We start from the raw sequence: 18,822 nt of genomic DNA on the forward strand, positions 1-18,822 counted from the left end.
CGTTTGGTTCCACCGCAAGAAAGAAAATGAATTAAAGAAATTTCTCGAAGCCAGTCCGTCCACCTTAGCGGTCAAACTCTGACGCCGTCAACGGCGAATCCCTGCGCTTCCGAAGAGAGAGAAAGTGAGTTTGAGAAACTGATGGCTTGTTTGGTTGCATTTTTGAGTTATGAGTGTAGATTTTAGGCCGTTTAGTTCGCTGATTCGAGTTTTTAATTCGAGTTAAGATGTGATTTTATGTGAGAGCTTTTTACTGTAGCAAAAAAGTTAGATGTGATTGTTTATAAGAGCTTTTCACTGTAGCAAAACTCGAATTCTAAACTCGAATCAGCGAAATGAACGGAGCCTTTGAGTTGAATTTGAGTTATAACTTGAGTTAAAGTTGTAACTTGAGGTCTCGTTCATTTCACCGATTTGAATTTAGAATTTGAGTTTTTATACAGCAAAAAATTCTCAAAAACAGTCACATCTAACTTTTTTGTTACAGTAAAAAGATCTCAAATCACATTTTAACTAGAATTAACAACTAAACATGCCCTGAGTTTGTGTTTGGATGTGCACATTTAAGTTATGGTTTGAATTAAAAATCTATTTGAGTTTGTGTTTGGGTGTGTCAAAACTTGAATTTGTATTTAGATAGTATTTTAATAAAAACTCGATAGTGATAGAAAATTTTAATAGGGTATATTAGTGAGGTTTTATTCGTCTTTTCATTGTGAACACATAGAAAAAAATCATCTAAATCGAAATAAAAATGAAAAAGTTATAGCGTTTTTAAGAATAGAAAAAATATTGTTTATTAATTTGACTTTGAGTTTAGGAACTTGAGTTGAAAGGATAACTTGAACTTGGGTGTTCTTTTGTAACGAAACTCAGAAAAAGTTTGAACTCGAGTTACAACTTTATTAAAGTTCATGTTCTTTTATAAAATTTAAGTTTGAACTCAAGTTTGGAGCTAAACTCGAGTTCAAGTTTCCCCTTCAACTCGAGTTCATAAATTCGAACTCAAATTAATGAACAGTATTTTTTCTATTCTTAAAAATGTTATAACTTTTTCATTTTAATTCTGATTGAAATGATTTTTTTTCTATGCATTCATAATGAAAAGACAAACAAAACTCCACCCATATATCTTATTAAAATTTTTCATCACCGTTGATTTTTATTAGAATACTATCTAAATACAAATTTAAGTTTTGACTTACCCAAACACAAACTCAAAAAAATTCTCAATTCAAATCATAACTCAAATGTGCATATCAAAACACAAACTCAAATTACAACTTCAACTCAAGTTATAACTCAAACTCAACTCAAGATCATCACTCAAATCACCCTAACTCAAAAATGCAAAAAAAACAACCATTGAGTTCAAGTTTCCCCTTCAAGTTAAAACTCGAGTTGTACAAAAGAACGTGAACTTAAATAAAGTTGTAACTTGAGTTAAAAAAAAAAAAACAAGCCCTGAAAATTTCAAAAAAAGCAAGAGCTTGTTCGTTTGCATTCAAACTCAAAAAAAATTTGAACTCAAATTATAATTTTATTTAAGTTCATATTCTTTTGTAAAATTTGAGTTTGAACTTGAGTTTGAACTTAAATTTTAACTTGAGTTTATGTTAAAATATGAGTTCAAGTTTCTCATTCAACTCAAGCTCATAAACTCAAACTCAAGTTAATGAAAGATATTTTTTATATTCTTAAAAACACGATAACTTTTTTCTTTTAATTTTAATTGAGATGATTTTTTTCTATGTGTTTATAACAAAAAGACGAATAAAATCTCACTCATATACCCTATTAAAATTTTCTCTCGTCATTGAGTTTTTATTAAAATATTATCTAAATACAAATTCAAGTTTTGACTCACCTAAACTCAAACTCAAATAGATTCTCAATTCAAATCATAACTCAAATGTGTATATCTAAACATAAACTCAAATTATAATTTCAATTTAAATTATAATTTAAATTCAACTGAAAATCTACACTCAAATTACTATAACTCAAAAATACAACCAAATAATTCTAAGGAGACGTTTAGTTCATGGATTAGAATAATGTGATTAGAACTATTTTCAATTTACGTATATTTTTTATGAGAAAAAATACTATAACGAACTATAAATCATGATTCAAATCATGTTTTAAATTATTCAACCAAACATCCCTTAAATGTTTGCGGTTTTTTTTTTTTAAGAAATGATAACTGATCGCCACGGAATTTCTCTTCCATGTTCGAGAGAGACAAGGCGCGGTTTAGCGCCGCAACATTGACTGCCTAACAGCTGCACATAACGCCGTGACGGAAAGAGATTTGTTTCTAACGACGTCTTATTCACCCTGCCACGTCAGCTTTTTCTTTCTTTCTTTTTTTCCCATAAGATTAGAAGACGTCAGCGTTGAGTTTGGAGTCATGTGTCACGTTTTGAATATGTAGAATTCTGAAAATATAGTCCTCGTTGGAATCCCTTTTTATTTTCTTGAAAATATATGAGTAATTCTAATCATTTCCTAAAAAATCATTTAATGGTACCTTTTTCCATCCGAATTCAGATGGTCCTTATTTTTTATTTGTGGGGGCATGAATTATAAATTGTACGATTATATTATATAATTAAATGAGTTAGGAGTTGTAGGTCTTATTTATTTTATCGATTTGAATTTTTAATTTTAAGTTTTTATAATTAAAATTTTTAGAAAATATCACATTTAATTTTTTTTATTACAGTTAAAAACTTTAAAAAAATATCACAACTCAACTCAAATTAAAAACTCGAATCTATAAAAGTGAACGAGTCTTAGAGTATATGAATATAAACTCAAATTATTATTCTGTTACAGTTCTTTTTCTTTTATAAAAAATGTGAATCAAAAAAATTATCCTGAGTAGTTCTCTAAAAAAAAAAAACACTCACAAGTGCAATTCTTTTTAATTTTCTAAAATTGCACTACACACATTACCAAAAAATTCAAAAAAAAAACAAAGAATTAACCAATTTATTGGCGTGTATTAGTAAGGATAATTTAGCATTCAAAGTTAAAAAGAGGAAGCTACTTTTAATTAATTACATTACAGGTTTTTTCTTTTTTGGTAATGGGGGCAAGTTTCTTTTTCTTCTCCTTTTCAACGGGTATATCCCAAAGGTGAAAAGCCCATTATACCCTTTTTAAACGCATAGCCCTTGCAAATATTTTTTCCATTCATAAAAGCCCGAATTTAACTCTTATCTTGTCCACTAATAATTAAATGAGTTAAGAGTTGTTTAGAGTACATGTATTCAAACTTAAGTCATTATTCTGTTATGTGTTTTCTTTTTTATAAAGAATGTGAATCATATCATTAATAGTTCTCTCACAAAAAATTTAAATCAAAACTCAAATCATGATTCAAATATACTTTCAAAATGGGACCTTAAATTGGAAAAATGCATTTTAAATTTGTTCTAAGGATAAATTCACAATATTTGTTCTAAGATAGACTGCATATAATTAAATTTGTTTTATAATCTATGACAAAATATATGTCGTTCTAACATATTTTCAACTCTCAATTTCTAATTTTTAATGAGCAAAAGCTTTCTTTTTTTTTTTTTTAGAAAGAGCAAGAATTAATTATAATTAAAAAAAAAGGATTAATTATAGTTTTCTTTTGTTTAAAATTTTCAATAACAACAAAAAACAATAACCTAAAAAAACCTTTAACAAATAAAAAAAATCCCTCGTATTCTTTTTTTTTTTAAAATGAATAAGATATTCTAAAATATGAGAAGGCATTACAAAAATCAATTCATACACATGACTGATTTCATTAATAAACTCGAATGAAGCTTAGAGAAAAAGTGCACCAAACTCCACAAACGAAAATTACTGAAAAGGGTACATAAAATCAAGTATGCACCTGGCTCTTTGATAGATTCTCTACAATCGATGAAAACAACCCAATCAACTGATGTCAAGAAATTCACAGTATGAAGACTAGACAAAAATTGCAAAAACTACACACACACACACACAAATCTTACGGATGAAAAGAACAATAACCTATACTAATAGAACCACCATTATTATAAATGAAAAATGAAAAAATCTTCAAGCTAGAACATCAAAACACCAAGGAGAACAAAGCCCATCAATATCAGCGAAATAAAAGGATAGAAATTATAACAAGTAGTTGGTAAACACACATAGACGATAATTGATCTGTGTACTACAAGACAATTCAATTTATCTCGCAAACCACAACCTTCACAGGGTCAAGACCAACGTGTCCAAAAACACCTCAAGCCCAACGACGATCCCATCTCTATTTTGATTGGATCCGGCAACCGTCCTCCTTTATAGATGGCACAAACTCTACTCTAAACTAAGCATCCGATGACAATTTTGTAAATAAACTTTGGTGACCAGAGGACTAACGATAAGCTAAGCCTCTTGTCATGAAAACACTCTTTTCTTTTTTTTTTCCTCTCTGTGTTTTGGCTAGGGCCGGCTGCGTGTAAGCTCTGATAAATATACAGAACTAATATTAGAATACACGTACTCTTAGTCATATGATATTGCTATCGCCATGAGCTAAACCGGTGAGTGACAAATGTTATCGTACTCTATACTCTATAGCGGCCCGAAACGCACGTTGTATAAGGTGTTTCCTTTTCCTTTTTTTTTTCCATCTTATTTTCCTCTTTCGAATCGTTGTCACATACCATGCATCACTAGCCAACCCCAGCGAATAGTCACCATGCAAGACTATATATGAACAATAACATACGGCAAACTTAACTTTTCTTGTATTTCATTTCATATCAATACACATATCAAGAGATCATCTAATGGAGGGACGGAAGATCAACAATGTTGCTGTGATTGTTTCTGTGGTGGTGATGGTGCCGGACCGGGCTGCTGTTTTTTTGCTTCTTCCGCTGGGGATGGGCCCAGTGGAACGGCCTTCCGCTTTCGCTCTCCTCATCTTCCCCCTCGTCTTGGCGGCTGTTTTCATCCTCCTCTTCGGAGCAACCTCTAAGTGATCATGAAAATGAATATTATATATATTTAATAATTATCTAGAATAAATTTATAATGTCATCGTTAAGTGTGTTGAAATAGGGTAGATCACTATCATACTTGTATACGTACGACCACAAGCATTATGATTTATCTTGTTGTTGTTGCTATTAAAATATTATTATTAATAATATAAATCAATATGCTGCCAATATTCTTATCTTATAGGAATTCTTGTTTTTTGCATGATTAAATACTTTGGAAGTCAAGCAACTCCAAAAGTTGCATATCCCTAATATGTTCCTTAAGATAAATAGTAAACAAAACCCGTTTGTTTGTTATGAGAGATCACTATATATATTTTCACCCCATCATAAACTCATCTATTCGTGGAAATTCAGCTTGATTACATAAGAAATAGGGTTAAACCCAATCTAGTTGGATTCAAGTAGTAAACAGGTCAAATATCTAATATACGTACGACGGGTTGCAAGCTAGGGCATGGATGGAGTTAGGAGTCCTTGGCCTTATTTTTTTTATTATCTGCGCTATTTATTATATTTTTTATTATTTAAAATTAATTATATCTTATGCATAACATATGAAAAATTTAAAACAACTTCTTTTGTATTATGATAATTAAGTCAAATTCTTGTATGTATATATGAATATTATGTTTTATGCATAGAAAATTAAAATTGTTGTTTCTTTTCATTCATAACTCAAGTTCTCAAACAAATAATAAAATAAAAACAACAGGCCAAGTGCGAGTACCTACACCCCATGACCGATCTAATTAACTTAATGGGTTAATGTCCGGGAATGAGGATTGTTTTATCCCATCGGAGAAAAGATAAGGGGCATATATAGGTCTTTTTGCTAAACTTGCCGTAGTACCAATATTTGTTGCCATCCTAATTGTTACTGAAAAACGATATAAAATTCGTCTATATAAAATGAACTTCAGGTGATTTTTTTTTACTTGATATTTGACACCTATCGTTGCCCTAGTTTTGAACTTTTAGTTATTTGCTTGCACATAAAAGTATGCAGTTTCAAGGAGGGATTTTTTCCATCTTTGTTTCAAAATACAAAAATAAGAAGTTAAAGAGGGAAAAAAAAACTATGGGCTCGTTCTTTTGAGCGAAAAACTCAAAAAAATACAACTCGAGTTACAACTTTATTCGAGTTCATGTTCTTTTAAGTTAAACTCGAGTTTAAACTCGAATTCAAACTCGAGTTTAGGACTAAAACTCGAGTTCAAGTTTCTCCTTCAACTCGAGTTCAGAAACTCGAACTCAAATTAATGAACAATATTTTTTCTATTATTAAAAATGCTATAACTTTTTCGTTTTAATTCTGATTGAGATGATTTTTTTTCTATGCGTTGACAACGAAAAGACGAATAAAACCCGACCCATATACCCTATTAAAATTTTTCATCAGTATTGAGTTTTTATTAAAATACTATCTAAATACAAATTCAAGTTTTGGCTCACTCAAACACAAACTCAAAAAGATTCTTATCTCAAACCATAACTCAAATGTACACAACCAAACACAAACTCAAGTTACTAGTTCAACACAAGTTATAACTCAAATTCAACTCAAGAATTATACTCAAGTTAAACTCTAAAAGAACAAGCTCTATAGTTCTTAAGACTTGAGAGATTGAAAAAAAAAAAAAAAAAAAAAAAAAAAGGGAAACATTTCAGTTAAGAGAAATATTAAATTTTAACCCCGGCCCCTGGAAAACCTACATTATGATTTTAAAATTTAAACCCCTAAACTTTCTTAAAATTACACAAACAATGCTTTAGTTAAGAGAAATATTTTAATCACTATACTTACACGTATAGTCTATACCTTTTACTTTTCCTTTTTCCTTTTTTTTTTTTCCTTTTTGATTGTTGGCTTGACTATATGGTCCGGAGTGCTTGCCTATCACGTGGTTGATTTAACGCGCCATTTCAAAATTTCTTTTTTTTTTAATGATTTGTTCACTTGCTAAATAAGGCAAACTAAAAAGCTAAGCAGAATTTAAGGAAAATTTCCATTCCAAGAAAACACTTCATACATTTCACCGCTTCCCACTGGACCAGATCACAAGTCCAATATCTCGAGTTCAAATGTTGGGCCACAATTGACCGCTTTCGACGAGTTGAATCGATTTACTGGGGAGGGGGGTTGGAAAAACGGAGAGAGAGAGAGAGAGAGAGATGATACAGATCAGAGTTGTTTTAGTCAGATTAATAATGATCGAGTTATGAACATCTCTAACAGTAGCAAATGGCAGTAATCCACTGGTTTCAACAAACCCCTTGAAGGAGACTAATAAAGTCTCAATTTCCAAACGCCACCATGCACAAAATCCATTATTAACAAAATTTCATTTTATACCATGAATAAACAAAATCTGACAAACCCCGCCCCCAAAATCCAGTACAAATCATCGTCTCCGGTCACGCCACCGTCTGTTTCCATGCCTATTATGGTCTCTGTATCCAGAGGAATTCCTCATCCTGAACTGATCGGGCCGGAAGCCCCGTCCGGGATTCATTCTGGGTTCCGGGAAGTTTCTTCCCATCACATACTCACGGTTTCTAGTCGGACTATTGTCTGGGCTCCACGACTCAAACTCCTCTCCCTCCACATACTCATGACTCCCTTCCCACTGACTCTGAGGAGGCTGCACAGGGCCTCCAAATGGAGAGGCATTGTAACTATTGTTTTGGTTCACTAAAGCCGGGTTGTAATTTGAAGGTAAACCCTGCCTGCCTCTCCAAGAATCAGGCACATAACTCGGTTTTCCAATTTCTTTGGCGTATGCAGGTGCAGGCAGATATGGCTCGGAATAAAGTTGTTGATGGTGATGGTGTGGGTGTTGCAGTGACTGTGGTTGCGTCTGCGGCCGCACTGTTATTGGAACCAAAGGGGTTGGTGGGATTGCACTGTGCTGTCTTTCCTCTGCGCTATACGAGTTAGTAGATATATGTGCCGGTTTGATGTTACTTAAGCTCTCAACACTAAGTGAAGAGTGTAGGTTATGCAAGAGTGGTGCGCTAACGAGGGGTGAATTTCTTTGTACAGTGGCAGAGCTGTTTAGGAGGTTGTGATGTAGAGAAGTGTATTTTTCAGGTACTTGAGGCAGTGAGTATTGAGGAATTGCCGACAGGGCAGTAGCCGGTTGTCGTGGAGGATCATTGTGAGGTGCTGACATTTGCGGCAGCACCAACTTATTGGCAGCCACTGCTGGTGGATTTTCGGCCGCTCTGTTGACTTGAGAAAATGGATTCCTAGCTGATTCCGGTCTCCACCAAGTCTGCAAATTTTGGAAAACGAAAGGAAAATTATCAGAGATGGCATGAATAGTCGTCACATTAACCAAGTATTATCTTGAGTTGCATCAAAGTGTTATTTCTTATCCCAAACTTATGTTGTACAATTAGTTTTTTTTATTTTATTTGTTTGTTACTTTTATCTTGCACTAGACGGACAACATTTAAACTTGTTTAGTCCATCACAATTCACAAGCAAAAAAAAATGCAGCTGCCATCATCCCATTAATGGAGAGCGGAGATCCACCAACCAGAATCCAACTGCACAAACATGTGATTGTAAAATTTCCAATATTTTTCCTTTTCTTTCTTTCTTTTTGGTGCTTCGGACCCCATTCATACCTTCCCATTCAAAAACAAAGAAGGGGGGGAAAAAAAAAAGAGAAAAACCATCATGTTGAGCACAAACAATGGCTTAGCGGTGAGCAACCCATATTGCCGGTGAAAACTGGCAACACAAGTTATATTATATCCAGCAAAAGTTGCACACAGGCCAAAGTGACGCACCGTTCCAGAATTGCTCGGAGGAGTTGGGGATGGAAGCGAAACTTCAACCTTCTCTTCCACTGTATTTATCCCATTGAAACTACTGGCACTACTACCAGCCCCACCAGCCTTAATCATATCAAGCAGTTTCACAGTATCCTCACTTGATAAGTTGCCGGCTTGGCCTGAAGTCAAGGCAAATACCAATTCCGGGTTCTTAAGCAGCACAGCGAGCAACTCTAAATCCGGTTCAGCTGTGCTCAGATTACCAACTTGTAAAGTAGAAACAGAACAATTTGCCCCGTGACCAGGAGTAACATGTGTCGCTGCATTATTTACACCATGATTAGAGGCAACCCCTGGCTCCATGCCGTCGGCATCAGGAGACTGTTCTATTGGGATTACAGGGGTCAATGTATCATCGTAGTCCATCTCCAGGTCCCATGGCTCCTTGGGGTTTGATGGTATCTCCTGGATCGTCTGATATATAGTTTCCTTCTCACGACGGTTTCTGTTTTTCTGGACTTCCACCTCTTTACTATTCTCACCAGTACTGACCCTCCATAAATGATTGAGTTTTACTTCTGCAGAAAGGAAAATGGCGTGAAAGGCTGAACTCTGAGAATGTTACTGAACAATACTAAATGACTCATCCACGATTTTTTTCAGTTGATACTAGGAATGATCAGTTGATACTAGGAATGAATGGACCAAGATTAATTTGATGGCCATTCAAAATTTCAAATTCGAAAAAATATGTCTGCTTTTTTGCATCCTGTAAAAAGCTAAATATAATTAAGATGACAATTTCCCTCTAAACATCTGTCCAAAAGCCAATTCACGGTAATTTTAAGGGGTAAGCAATAATTTGCCTTCTTAAACTATATAATATATAATAAATCACGGTCCTTTGAGAAAAAGATTTAAATAAATAAATCACAGATATAAGGTCCAGATAAACTTTATATCCAATTAGCATCAGAAATCGAAAACTCAAGTGTTAAGTGGGCTAAAAGAGAATTTAACACGTGGTAACTAGTTTCAACTAGAGTGGGATTAAAGCTCATACTTCGTGCTTGTACACCCACTTAGATTAAAGCCTCCAATCAACCCACTATTTCATTCTTACTAATCCAGGACAAATACTATCTCATTTCACTCTGCTTGATAGAGCTTTGGTTCTTTCTCTACTGAATCGTGCCAATGGCATTGCATCATTTCTTCTTTTTTTTTCCTTTTCTTTTTTTGCTTAGTAAAAACAATTGCCCGATTTCAAGTTTAATTTCAACTATTAATTTAGTTATAAATGGGAGACCGTCCCAAATGATGATTGACTGAAAGGAAAGGAGGAATGATTTGAAGAGAGATGATTTAACGTCAAAGAAAAATAAAGAAAGGATTTTTAGCATATTTACCCCTGAACTTGTCACACTTTTACAACTTGCCTCTTAAGCTTTAAAGTTTGACTATTTACCTCCCAGACTTGCTTATATATTGCAATTAGACACACTTGACAACTGGCAGTTAGATTTATGACGAAATACACACGAGTGAAGTTCTAAAGGGATATTTCTGGTTTGTTCACACTTCACATGCTGCATATAAAAATCCAAATTCAAAACGCCTCAACACATTTGAAGTTTATGGTTTGTGCTGCCTTTGGCCAAGTTTCCATGAGAGAGGAAGACGGTGGACCTCCATGTTGAAGATAAATGGCCAAACTTCGGACGAAGAGCGTGAGGCAACCAAATGCCACAAGTTCTTACTTTGTTTATTGGTTGTCACTGGAACATGAAGATCTCTTAGTGCTTGTTGTGGCCAAATTTCAAATGATTTCCACATCTTTTGCTGAATATTCGATTCTTCTTGTGGTCACATTTAAGTGGGTTTTTGCTGATTTCTATTTCTGCACTTGTTCTTAATTTGGGAATAAATGGCAAGCATTTAGACCTAGACTCAAATACGGGAAAAGCCCTAGAATTTTCTCTTGAATTGAACGTGGGGGGCAGAAAAATCAGAGATGCCCCTTTATAACTTCACATGCCAATAACACATGTTGTATTCCGTCGTTAATCTAACAGTTGTTTGTCAAATATGCCTAATTGCAACATTTAAGCAAATTTGAGGGGTAAATTTCCAAAAGTAAAAATTTAGAGGGCAAGTTGTAAAAGCTCGACAAGTTTAGGAGGCAATTGTATTAAAAACCTAAAAGAAGATTATATGAATTGGAAACAAAACAGAAACACAGCACTTTTTAGGTCGCCACTCTTTCAAATGTCGGCCATTGTGAACTTCGTTTTCCTAACTGCTCGGTTTCAAATGTCCAACATACAGCCACATTTATCAATTCTGTCACATTCCCTAACCCAACTGTCTAAGAAGTGAACCGTTATAACAGCCACATGCAATTGCTAAAGAATTCCCCTGAAACTTACATTAGACAATATGATCAGTTTGGCAGAGAAGGAAAAAAAAAATCTCCAAAAGAAAGAAATAAGATCTCATCGATGATCGCATAAACTAATGCAGAATAATTATGATTCAAACCTGACAAAAGCCTAAAGTGCTTAAACATGGTATTCCAACAGTTAAAGGGAAATAAAAAAAATAAAGAAAAAAAGCCATGACATTTAGGCGTGGTGATCTAATTGAAACAAAGACAGCCATATTGTGTCAAACTTTTCACAACATGTATCCTATAGAATCAGAATGACAAAATCCAAGTCTTACACAAACATAAAATAAGTGTGTGATCCATTCAATTCATGCAAAAGAAGTTACACCATCCAGTTGGTCAGATCTCCTTCCATAAATACACAAATAATGTTAAAAACACTCTTCTCCGCAGCTAAAAAACTCCAGGGAACTTTGTAAATTTTCTTCTGTCAAGCGCTACAATTTCTATTGTGTAATGCTACATGCGAAAAATTCAAAGTACCAATGAAAATCTATGAAAAAAGAATATGTACCTGGAGGTGTCTGCCAAGAGATCTGGACCCTACAGTACTTCTCCCACAATGGCTCCTTCAAATCTACTCTTGGCTTTGGATCAATAGATGCTTCGAGAACATTAGGAGCTCTCATGGGAAGTGCTGCAGGTTTCTTGTGTTCCTCAACACTAGGTCGAAGCGGAGCTTTAGACACTGAAGGCAAAACGCTGAGCTGAGAGGCCAAGGGTTTAAATCCTTCAGTCTTCACTTCTTTATTTTCATTAGATGAACTAGCTTTCTTGTATTTGCTCTGCATGAATTGTGCCCGCATTTTTGCTTTTTGGATATCATCAGCAGACATTGGTCTGCTCTGATTTAATGGCACTGCTCTTGCAGCCTGTGGACTTCTCCCAGCAGTTTTCTGACCAGGTTGTTCCACTAATTGAACTTTTCTGCGTTCTCGAATTTCTGTTAAATATAGTTAAGGAAATAATCTCTTTATTCTAAAATTCAATTAAAGACAACTAAAATGACAGAAAATAATACAATCTTAAGGATACGGGATGAAGATACGCCTAGAATATGCTTCTTATTTGAATCATCTGAAGATGCCGACAACAATTTCAGTGCCTGTGTGGTCTCAGATGTCCTACAACCAAATATTTATTCTTAAAACCTCAACTGCCAAAAGCAATCATATCCAAGCTAAAGATATCTCAGATGAAAAACCTGTATACCTGAAATTCTCTGAATTATCAAGAAACTTTTCCTGCACAACAAGAAGAAACACTTCAATAAGTTGTGCAACTTGTAGCTACATCAAATCAATGTTAAATATAATTAAATTTAAACACTTACAGGAGTATCTATACTTGACTGCCATGATTCATCAGCAATAACATCATTTAAACTGCACATAATTAGACTTCATTAGCTAAAAAAGCTGATCTATGAATTGTGTCTATGGAAATTTAAGATATAAACTTGCCTGTTCTTCAGGATTAATTCTTGTTGTGCATCACCAGATGATTTTACGCCATTCAGTTTCTTCAGGGCTTCATTTCTAGCCAATAACTTGCTCCAACTGGATAACAAAACCCTTGCCCTGTTTGATATGTCTGATCTTCAAATCAGATAAATGAGATTCAAATTTTCACACATACAGCTGAAGCAAAACAGGCTTGTTTATTTATCCAAAAGAAACTTTAGAGCGCCAGAAAAGAAAAGAAAATAAGTTATCTGCCTAGAAAGATGCGTAGGGCCCGTTTAGTTCGCTGATTCGAGTTTTTAATTCGAGTTGAGATGTGACTCTATGTGAGAGCTTTTTACTGTAGCAAAAAGTTAGATGTGATTGTTTCTGAGAGCTTTTTACTATAGCAAAACTCGAATCGGTAAAATGAACATGGCCGTAGTGTCACTTCGAGTATAAATTTCCATATAGGAGAAGGAAGAAAAAAGGAACCTTACATATAAAGAGAGTAAAAAATGGGTTTTGGAAGTAAAGCACACCTGAAGATCTGTAAAATCGCAGTCTGTTAACACTTTGCAGTATGGCTGACATATGCACAGGAAGAGCTTTATGTAGAGGCAAATGGCAAAGTACCTGAACAGTATTTAATCATTAAAAATGGTAAGAAATATTCATGAAGAAAGTACAGACACTTGAGAAGACAAGATTCATACATACATTTAAGATGACAAGAAGAACACTTGTTTGTTCTTCAGCGGCTGCTTGACTCAACCATGTTGCCAAAATCATCATACCACCCTTGTTTAAGAACCTGCATGCGTACCATCAGGTGGTGAGACAATAAGGCAACATACCTAAAATCTTAAATTGTGATGTGATAGACGATAAGTACCAACATAATACTGCAGAATTTTGTATCCGCAAAATCCACTCCATCAGTTTCACCTGCCCGGAAAATGTTTCTTCTTTCCGCATTAAATTGAAAATACTCTCAACAAATTGCTTATCTAAGTCATCTAAGTCAGATAGACTATCATCTTTGGTAGAGCAAGATGGTGTTTCCTCAACATTAGTGGGGCCAACAGTGTTTAAGGGGACCGGATCAAAAGGTACTAATGGATCAAAGCTTGTTGGAACTTCATTATGCTGTTCTGAACATGCACTAGATTTTATTGCTTTTTCCCTCGACAAACGAACTAATTTCCTGACTCTTGAACGTTGACTAGCAAAAAATTCACGAACCTACAGATAAACAAAGCAAGTGAGAAATAACTTTACAACGGTGCAAAATAAGAACTTCGTGATTAGTTTGTTAATAAAAAACGAAACCTGTGTGACAGTGACACCAAACAGAGCACTAATCTCGTGAGATTCCTTCTTGCTTATCGCATCTTTAATGGAGAAAACAGATTGCATATACTTTACAGCCTTTGGGTTTAGTAAATCTCTAGGCCTTTTTCCTGCAAACAAGTGACAGTCAGACGAAACACACGCAAAAGAAGAAGGCATATTGATTATAAATAAAAATTCCACCACTGATACTTACCGATTTTTATTGAAAGTGCACCAGCTGCCTGCAGAGATACAAAAAATAAAAACATGTTATTTATTACCTAAATTGTCATTGACAACGCATGTGGTGAATGATAAAAATGGAACGATTGTCATTATAAGAAATAAAAAAATATCATCGCCTGACAATAGTAATGCATAAAGGGATAGTGAGTTACTTCCAATGAATCCACATTCCATCACCATTAAATAGAGATCGGAAATGGAAATTCCTTTTTCAAATTTTTGGGGTTTCTACATTCCAACTTTATATAATGCAGGCATTACGTCCATGTGAATTACTGAACTGTATTTTCACGTCCACTGATGGGCATTACATCAAAACCATTTCCCTTTTGTTGCTTAGACGCGAAGTGCAATTTTGGATAATGCTCTTACTTCCTAAAGGAGAAAAAAGGATAATCCAATGAATAGAAAAGAGAATTATCAATAGAATGCATCCGAGATTCCGCTAATGGCCGGCACTAGGGCGTTCACCTCGGCATTGAACATATCAAGCAACCATTGAATCTTCAAAAGGTAAAATAAATCGAACGCCCCCCCAAAAGCGAAAAAATGCAAACCGAAATATTCTGATATTTGATTTCGTACAAGCCTCCTATTAAATTGAGCCAATAAACGAACATTAAACCAAATTTTGCACGTCAACTAATCTCTGTTTCCTACTGTTCTCGGCAGCCAAACAGGAAAAAAATAATAATCATAATAATAAATAGAGGCGCACCATTTCTTGAGATAGCGGATTGACGCCGGTGAGTTTGCATTGCGTGATGACGATTCTCTGGAGCTTATCGATCTGGCTGTGGAAAAGCTCTCTCTGCGAGTCCAGGGACTTGCGCAGCGACTCGGCGGAGCTCCCGATCTGCAACTCCAAGAAATCCTCCTTCAAGAACTTCATGGCCGAACTCGAAGCTCCAATTTCCGAACCTCAGAACAGTAGGGGATACGCGTAACGCGCATAAAAACCTGAAACGAAGGTGTAATCTTCTGATTCTCTTACATAATTTGGGGGTTAGGGTTTTGGCAATTCTGTTGAAGAAGAAAAGCTGAAAAGGAAACCTATGGGGAACACGGAAATCTGCTACCAGGATAGACGCGGGGCACGTAAGTATGGCCCTAGAGTCGCACGTGCGAATAGAGGGCACGCGCGCCAATTACGGCTGGGTTAGAACTTAAATACACCTTTTTTTATTTTTTGACAAATTTTTAGTCTAATTTACACGTGGTTCTACTCGCCTTAGATGTGACTTTTATAAGAATTTTTGTTTATAATAAATTTGAAATTAAAAGTTTGAATCAGTAAAATAAATAAAGTCTTAATTTACACTGTATAATTTGCATAATGTTACATACGTATTGATGTACTTGCTACTTAAGCCAGTCTACTATGGCCAAGAATCTAGACACTTAACTAATTTTTTTTTTTTTTAGAATTTTGTTATGAATTATGTCCAATGCAACGTTAAATTAATATGTTAACTTGAAATTTTTATCTTTTAAGTACGGAAACCATTCTTATCATTGATATATAAGATTTCAGATTTAGCATCAAAACAACATTGTGTTAAAGAGTACTTTTCTCACCAAAATCTTAACATTTGACACGTTAATTACTTTTTTTTATCAAATTTGACCTTTTAATTTGAGTCTTTAACATTTCTTCTGAAGAATGCAATGTATAAATAACGATGTTTCATGGTGCATGAATATAATTTATCATAAATCTTTTATTTTGTTTGGTATGAGATACGAAAAAAGTCTAATATACTTTATATCTTTGTACAAATGACAAGGCAATGTGTGATTAAGTCAAAATAATTATTTGACATAATTGTTTTATCAAATATTTTCTCGACTCATCTATTTTTAAAGTTGTACAAGCTATAACAGTAGTGGGTCTTATAGTTTACAACTTCATTACTTCTCAAATTCACATTTACTAAACACCAAATAACCTTACATTCTCTTTCATTTTTTAAAATCTCCTTCTAATTTCTTTCCTATCTCTTTTCCACACTACTAAATATATACGAGGAGAAAATGGAAGGAGGTAGGTCAGAGAATTAGGCCAAGCTTGAAGTTGATTGGTTGATTCAATTTTGTGTTGATAGAGCTAATAACTTCTAAAGAAAGTGTTTATAAAGTGGCAAAAACAAAGAAAAGAGTAAAAAGCTAACCCTACAAAACAAAGAATGGGCGAAAAAGAGAGAGTGCCATTTCTCGGGCCACTAATTTCGGGTCCGTTTACTTCGCTGATTCGAGTTGTAATTCGAGTTGAGATGTGATTTTATGTGAGAGATTTTTACTGTAACAAAAAAGTTAGATGTGATTGTTTGTGAGAGCTTTTTACTGTAGCAAAACTTGAATTCTAAACTCGAATTGGTGAAGTGAACGGGGCCTTCATCTACATGATAATCATCGGATGCTAAATTTAAGTAGAGTTTGTGTTACCTATAAATGAGGCTTTCAGATTAAAGTTGAGAATGAATTTGGGTCTCGATGCATTTTTTGGCGCGTCATTTATCAACTCTGTCTTCCTTTTGGAGCTTTAGATAAGCAAGGGAGGTGAGTCGTCTAACGGTACGTGTGTCAATCTTCACCATAAACAACACCTCATGTATGTCAACCGCTCACCTTTTTTGATAATTTCTTCCGCTCATGTTAAGTGCTCTCCTTTTTCTATAATTTTTTTTTCCTTGTAATTATAATATTTTATATATTTTGTGTGTCTCTCTTGTTTATTTTTAATGTTTAGTTGTATTTTTTTTATTTTTTACCTCGTTTTATACGCATGATAGAATAGTATAGATTTAGAGTAATGGATTGGAATGTATAGGAAAATATAGGATTAAATTTTAGTTTAATCCAATCCCATGTTTGATGTTAGGCCTCGTTTGGTACATCGGATATGGACTAAGGTTAGCATAAATAGTCCAAATCCCATGTTTAGTGACAATTATTGGCCGAATTACTTGTCCGTTGACCAGAAATAGTCCCAATTTTGTTGGATTATTTGTCCCTAAAATGTGTGGGATTATTTGTCCAGAACTAGGATTAGAAATATTTTTCAAAACTTAACCCTTTCTCTCACACAGATCTGCTACCCCTGCTTGAGCATGACGCTGTCGCTCGCCGGAGTCACCATCGTCGCACGCCCACCGCCATTCGCCCGCCCACACCCATCGTTATCACTCTGACCCACCCCCACTTGTGGAGATCTTCGTAGCTGCCATTGAACACTGCTCACCCCAACCCCCAAACTTCCACGCCAGCGACTCCAATCGCAAGACATACCCCCAAATCTTCGTCGTCGGTGACCCTTCGACCTTCCCGAATCTCCATCGCCTGCGACCCCACCCTCCTACCTTCGATCTTTATCGCCAAAGACCACCCAGCCTCCGTACTTCGCCGATCTCCGCCCCTAGCCTCGCGGGCCACCATGGTCTCATAATCCTATCCAGACCCTCTGTGTGCTCCGTAGAAGGAAGGAAGCTTTTGGTCTTCAATTTCTGTCTAGTCCGTAAGTTACCAAACACAAGATTGGATTTAGCCATACCCTACCCAATCATATCCAACCCAATCCAAAGTCTCATAATCCTAGCCAGACCAGCGTGCCAAGCAGGTCATTATGTTAATAGGATAACAGTATTTTTGTAAAAAAAAATTAAAATTTTGGATCAAATTGTAAATTTTTAAAACTTGAGGGGTAAAAATATAATATTTTTAAAATAATTAAATTTCAAATTGGCCCCTCAACTTTTAAAAATTACAATTTGACCCTAAAGTTTATAAAAATGTGCTTTAGTAAAAAGTTATCCTATACTTCAGCAGGGGATAGTAACATCCATTTCTAAGGGGGTTTGATAATGGACTGTGTTAGGATTTCAGTTTTGATCGCCATTTTCGGATTTGATTGATTCTTGATTGTTGGCATTGTTTTGGACATGATTTCAGCTTTGGTGAATTAGATCTTGGCATTATTTTGGGATTGATTTGCAGCCTTAATTTGGTTAGAGAATGATTTGCAGGGAATTAATAATGGGGAGTTTTTGTTTTCATGGAAACTGTTTCTAAGATAATTGATTTGGTTAAAAGTCAACTTTGGGTCTTTTTTGATACGTTGGAAATTGATGGGATAATTGATTTGTGGATGAGGTTCTGTTGGGCTGGACGAATTACTGATGTTTCAAAAGAATACGTTCAAGTTGATGTGTTTTTATATGGGAAGATTTCAAGAATCAGGCATGTTGACCTTCAGATCAGTTTTACAGCTCTATTGCATTAACTGTTGCAACACAATCTGCAACGGAATGTGTACTACGGATTATTTTGGGAAAGAGCGACCTGCTAGATGAAAAAATTTCACCGTGTAGTTTTGAAGATAAGTGGTGCTCGCTGAGCAAGTCCGTTAAGAAGTTACAGTTCATAAGCGTCTTATCACGAAAAGGAGTCTTTGGTAGTGTAAGTCCAATTTAGTTGTAATATTGAGTTCTTATTAGATTGTGCATCATCTAGGCGTGATCCC

At 34.9% G+C, this 18,822-nt stretch overlaps 1 protein-coding gene across 1 annotated transcript; it reads right to left on the minus strand.

The window, feature by feature from the left end:
- Positions 1 to 7,308: 7,308 nt before the first annotated feature.
- LOC112090500 (homeobox protein LUMINIDEPENDENS) lies at positions 7,309 to 15,344 on the minus strand. The gene is made up of 13 exons (XM_024161940.1): positions 15,022 to 15,344; positions 14,272 to 14,299; positions 14,055 to 14,185; positions 13,618 to 13,967; positions 13,443 to 13,536; positions 13,265 to 13,358; positions 12,744 to 12,873; positions 12,614 to 12,665; positions 12,493 to 12,524; positions 12,316 to 12,404; positions 11,795 to 12,223; positions 8,847 to 9,409; positions 7,309 to 8,323 (listed from the first exon to the last, which is right to left on the minus strand). The coding sequence occupies exons 1-13, from the start codon at positions 15,193 to 15,195 to the stop codon at positions 7,451 to 7,453; spliced, it is 3,039 nt and encodes a 1,012-aa protein (XP_024017708.1). The 5' UTR covers positions 15,196 to 15,344; the 3' UTR covers positions 7,309 to 7,450.
- Positions 15,345 to 18,822: the final 3,478 nt, after the last annotated feature.

Source organism: Morus notabilis, unplaced genomic scaffold (genome assembly GCF_000414095.1).
Source record: "Morus notabilis unplaced genomic scaffold, ASM41409v2 Scaffold650, whole genome shotgun sequence".
Lineage (NCBI taxonomy): Eukaryota > Viridiplantae > Streptophyta > Magnoliopsida > Rosales > Moraceae > Morus > Morus notabilis.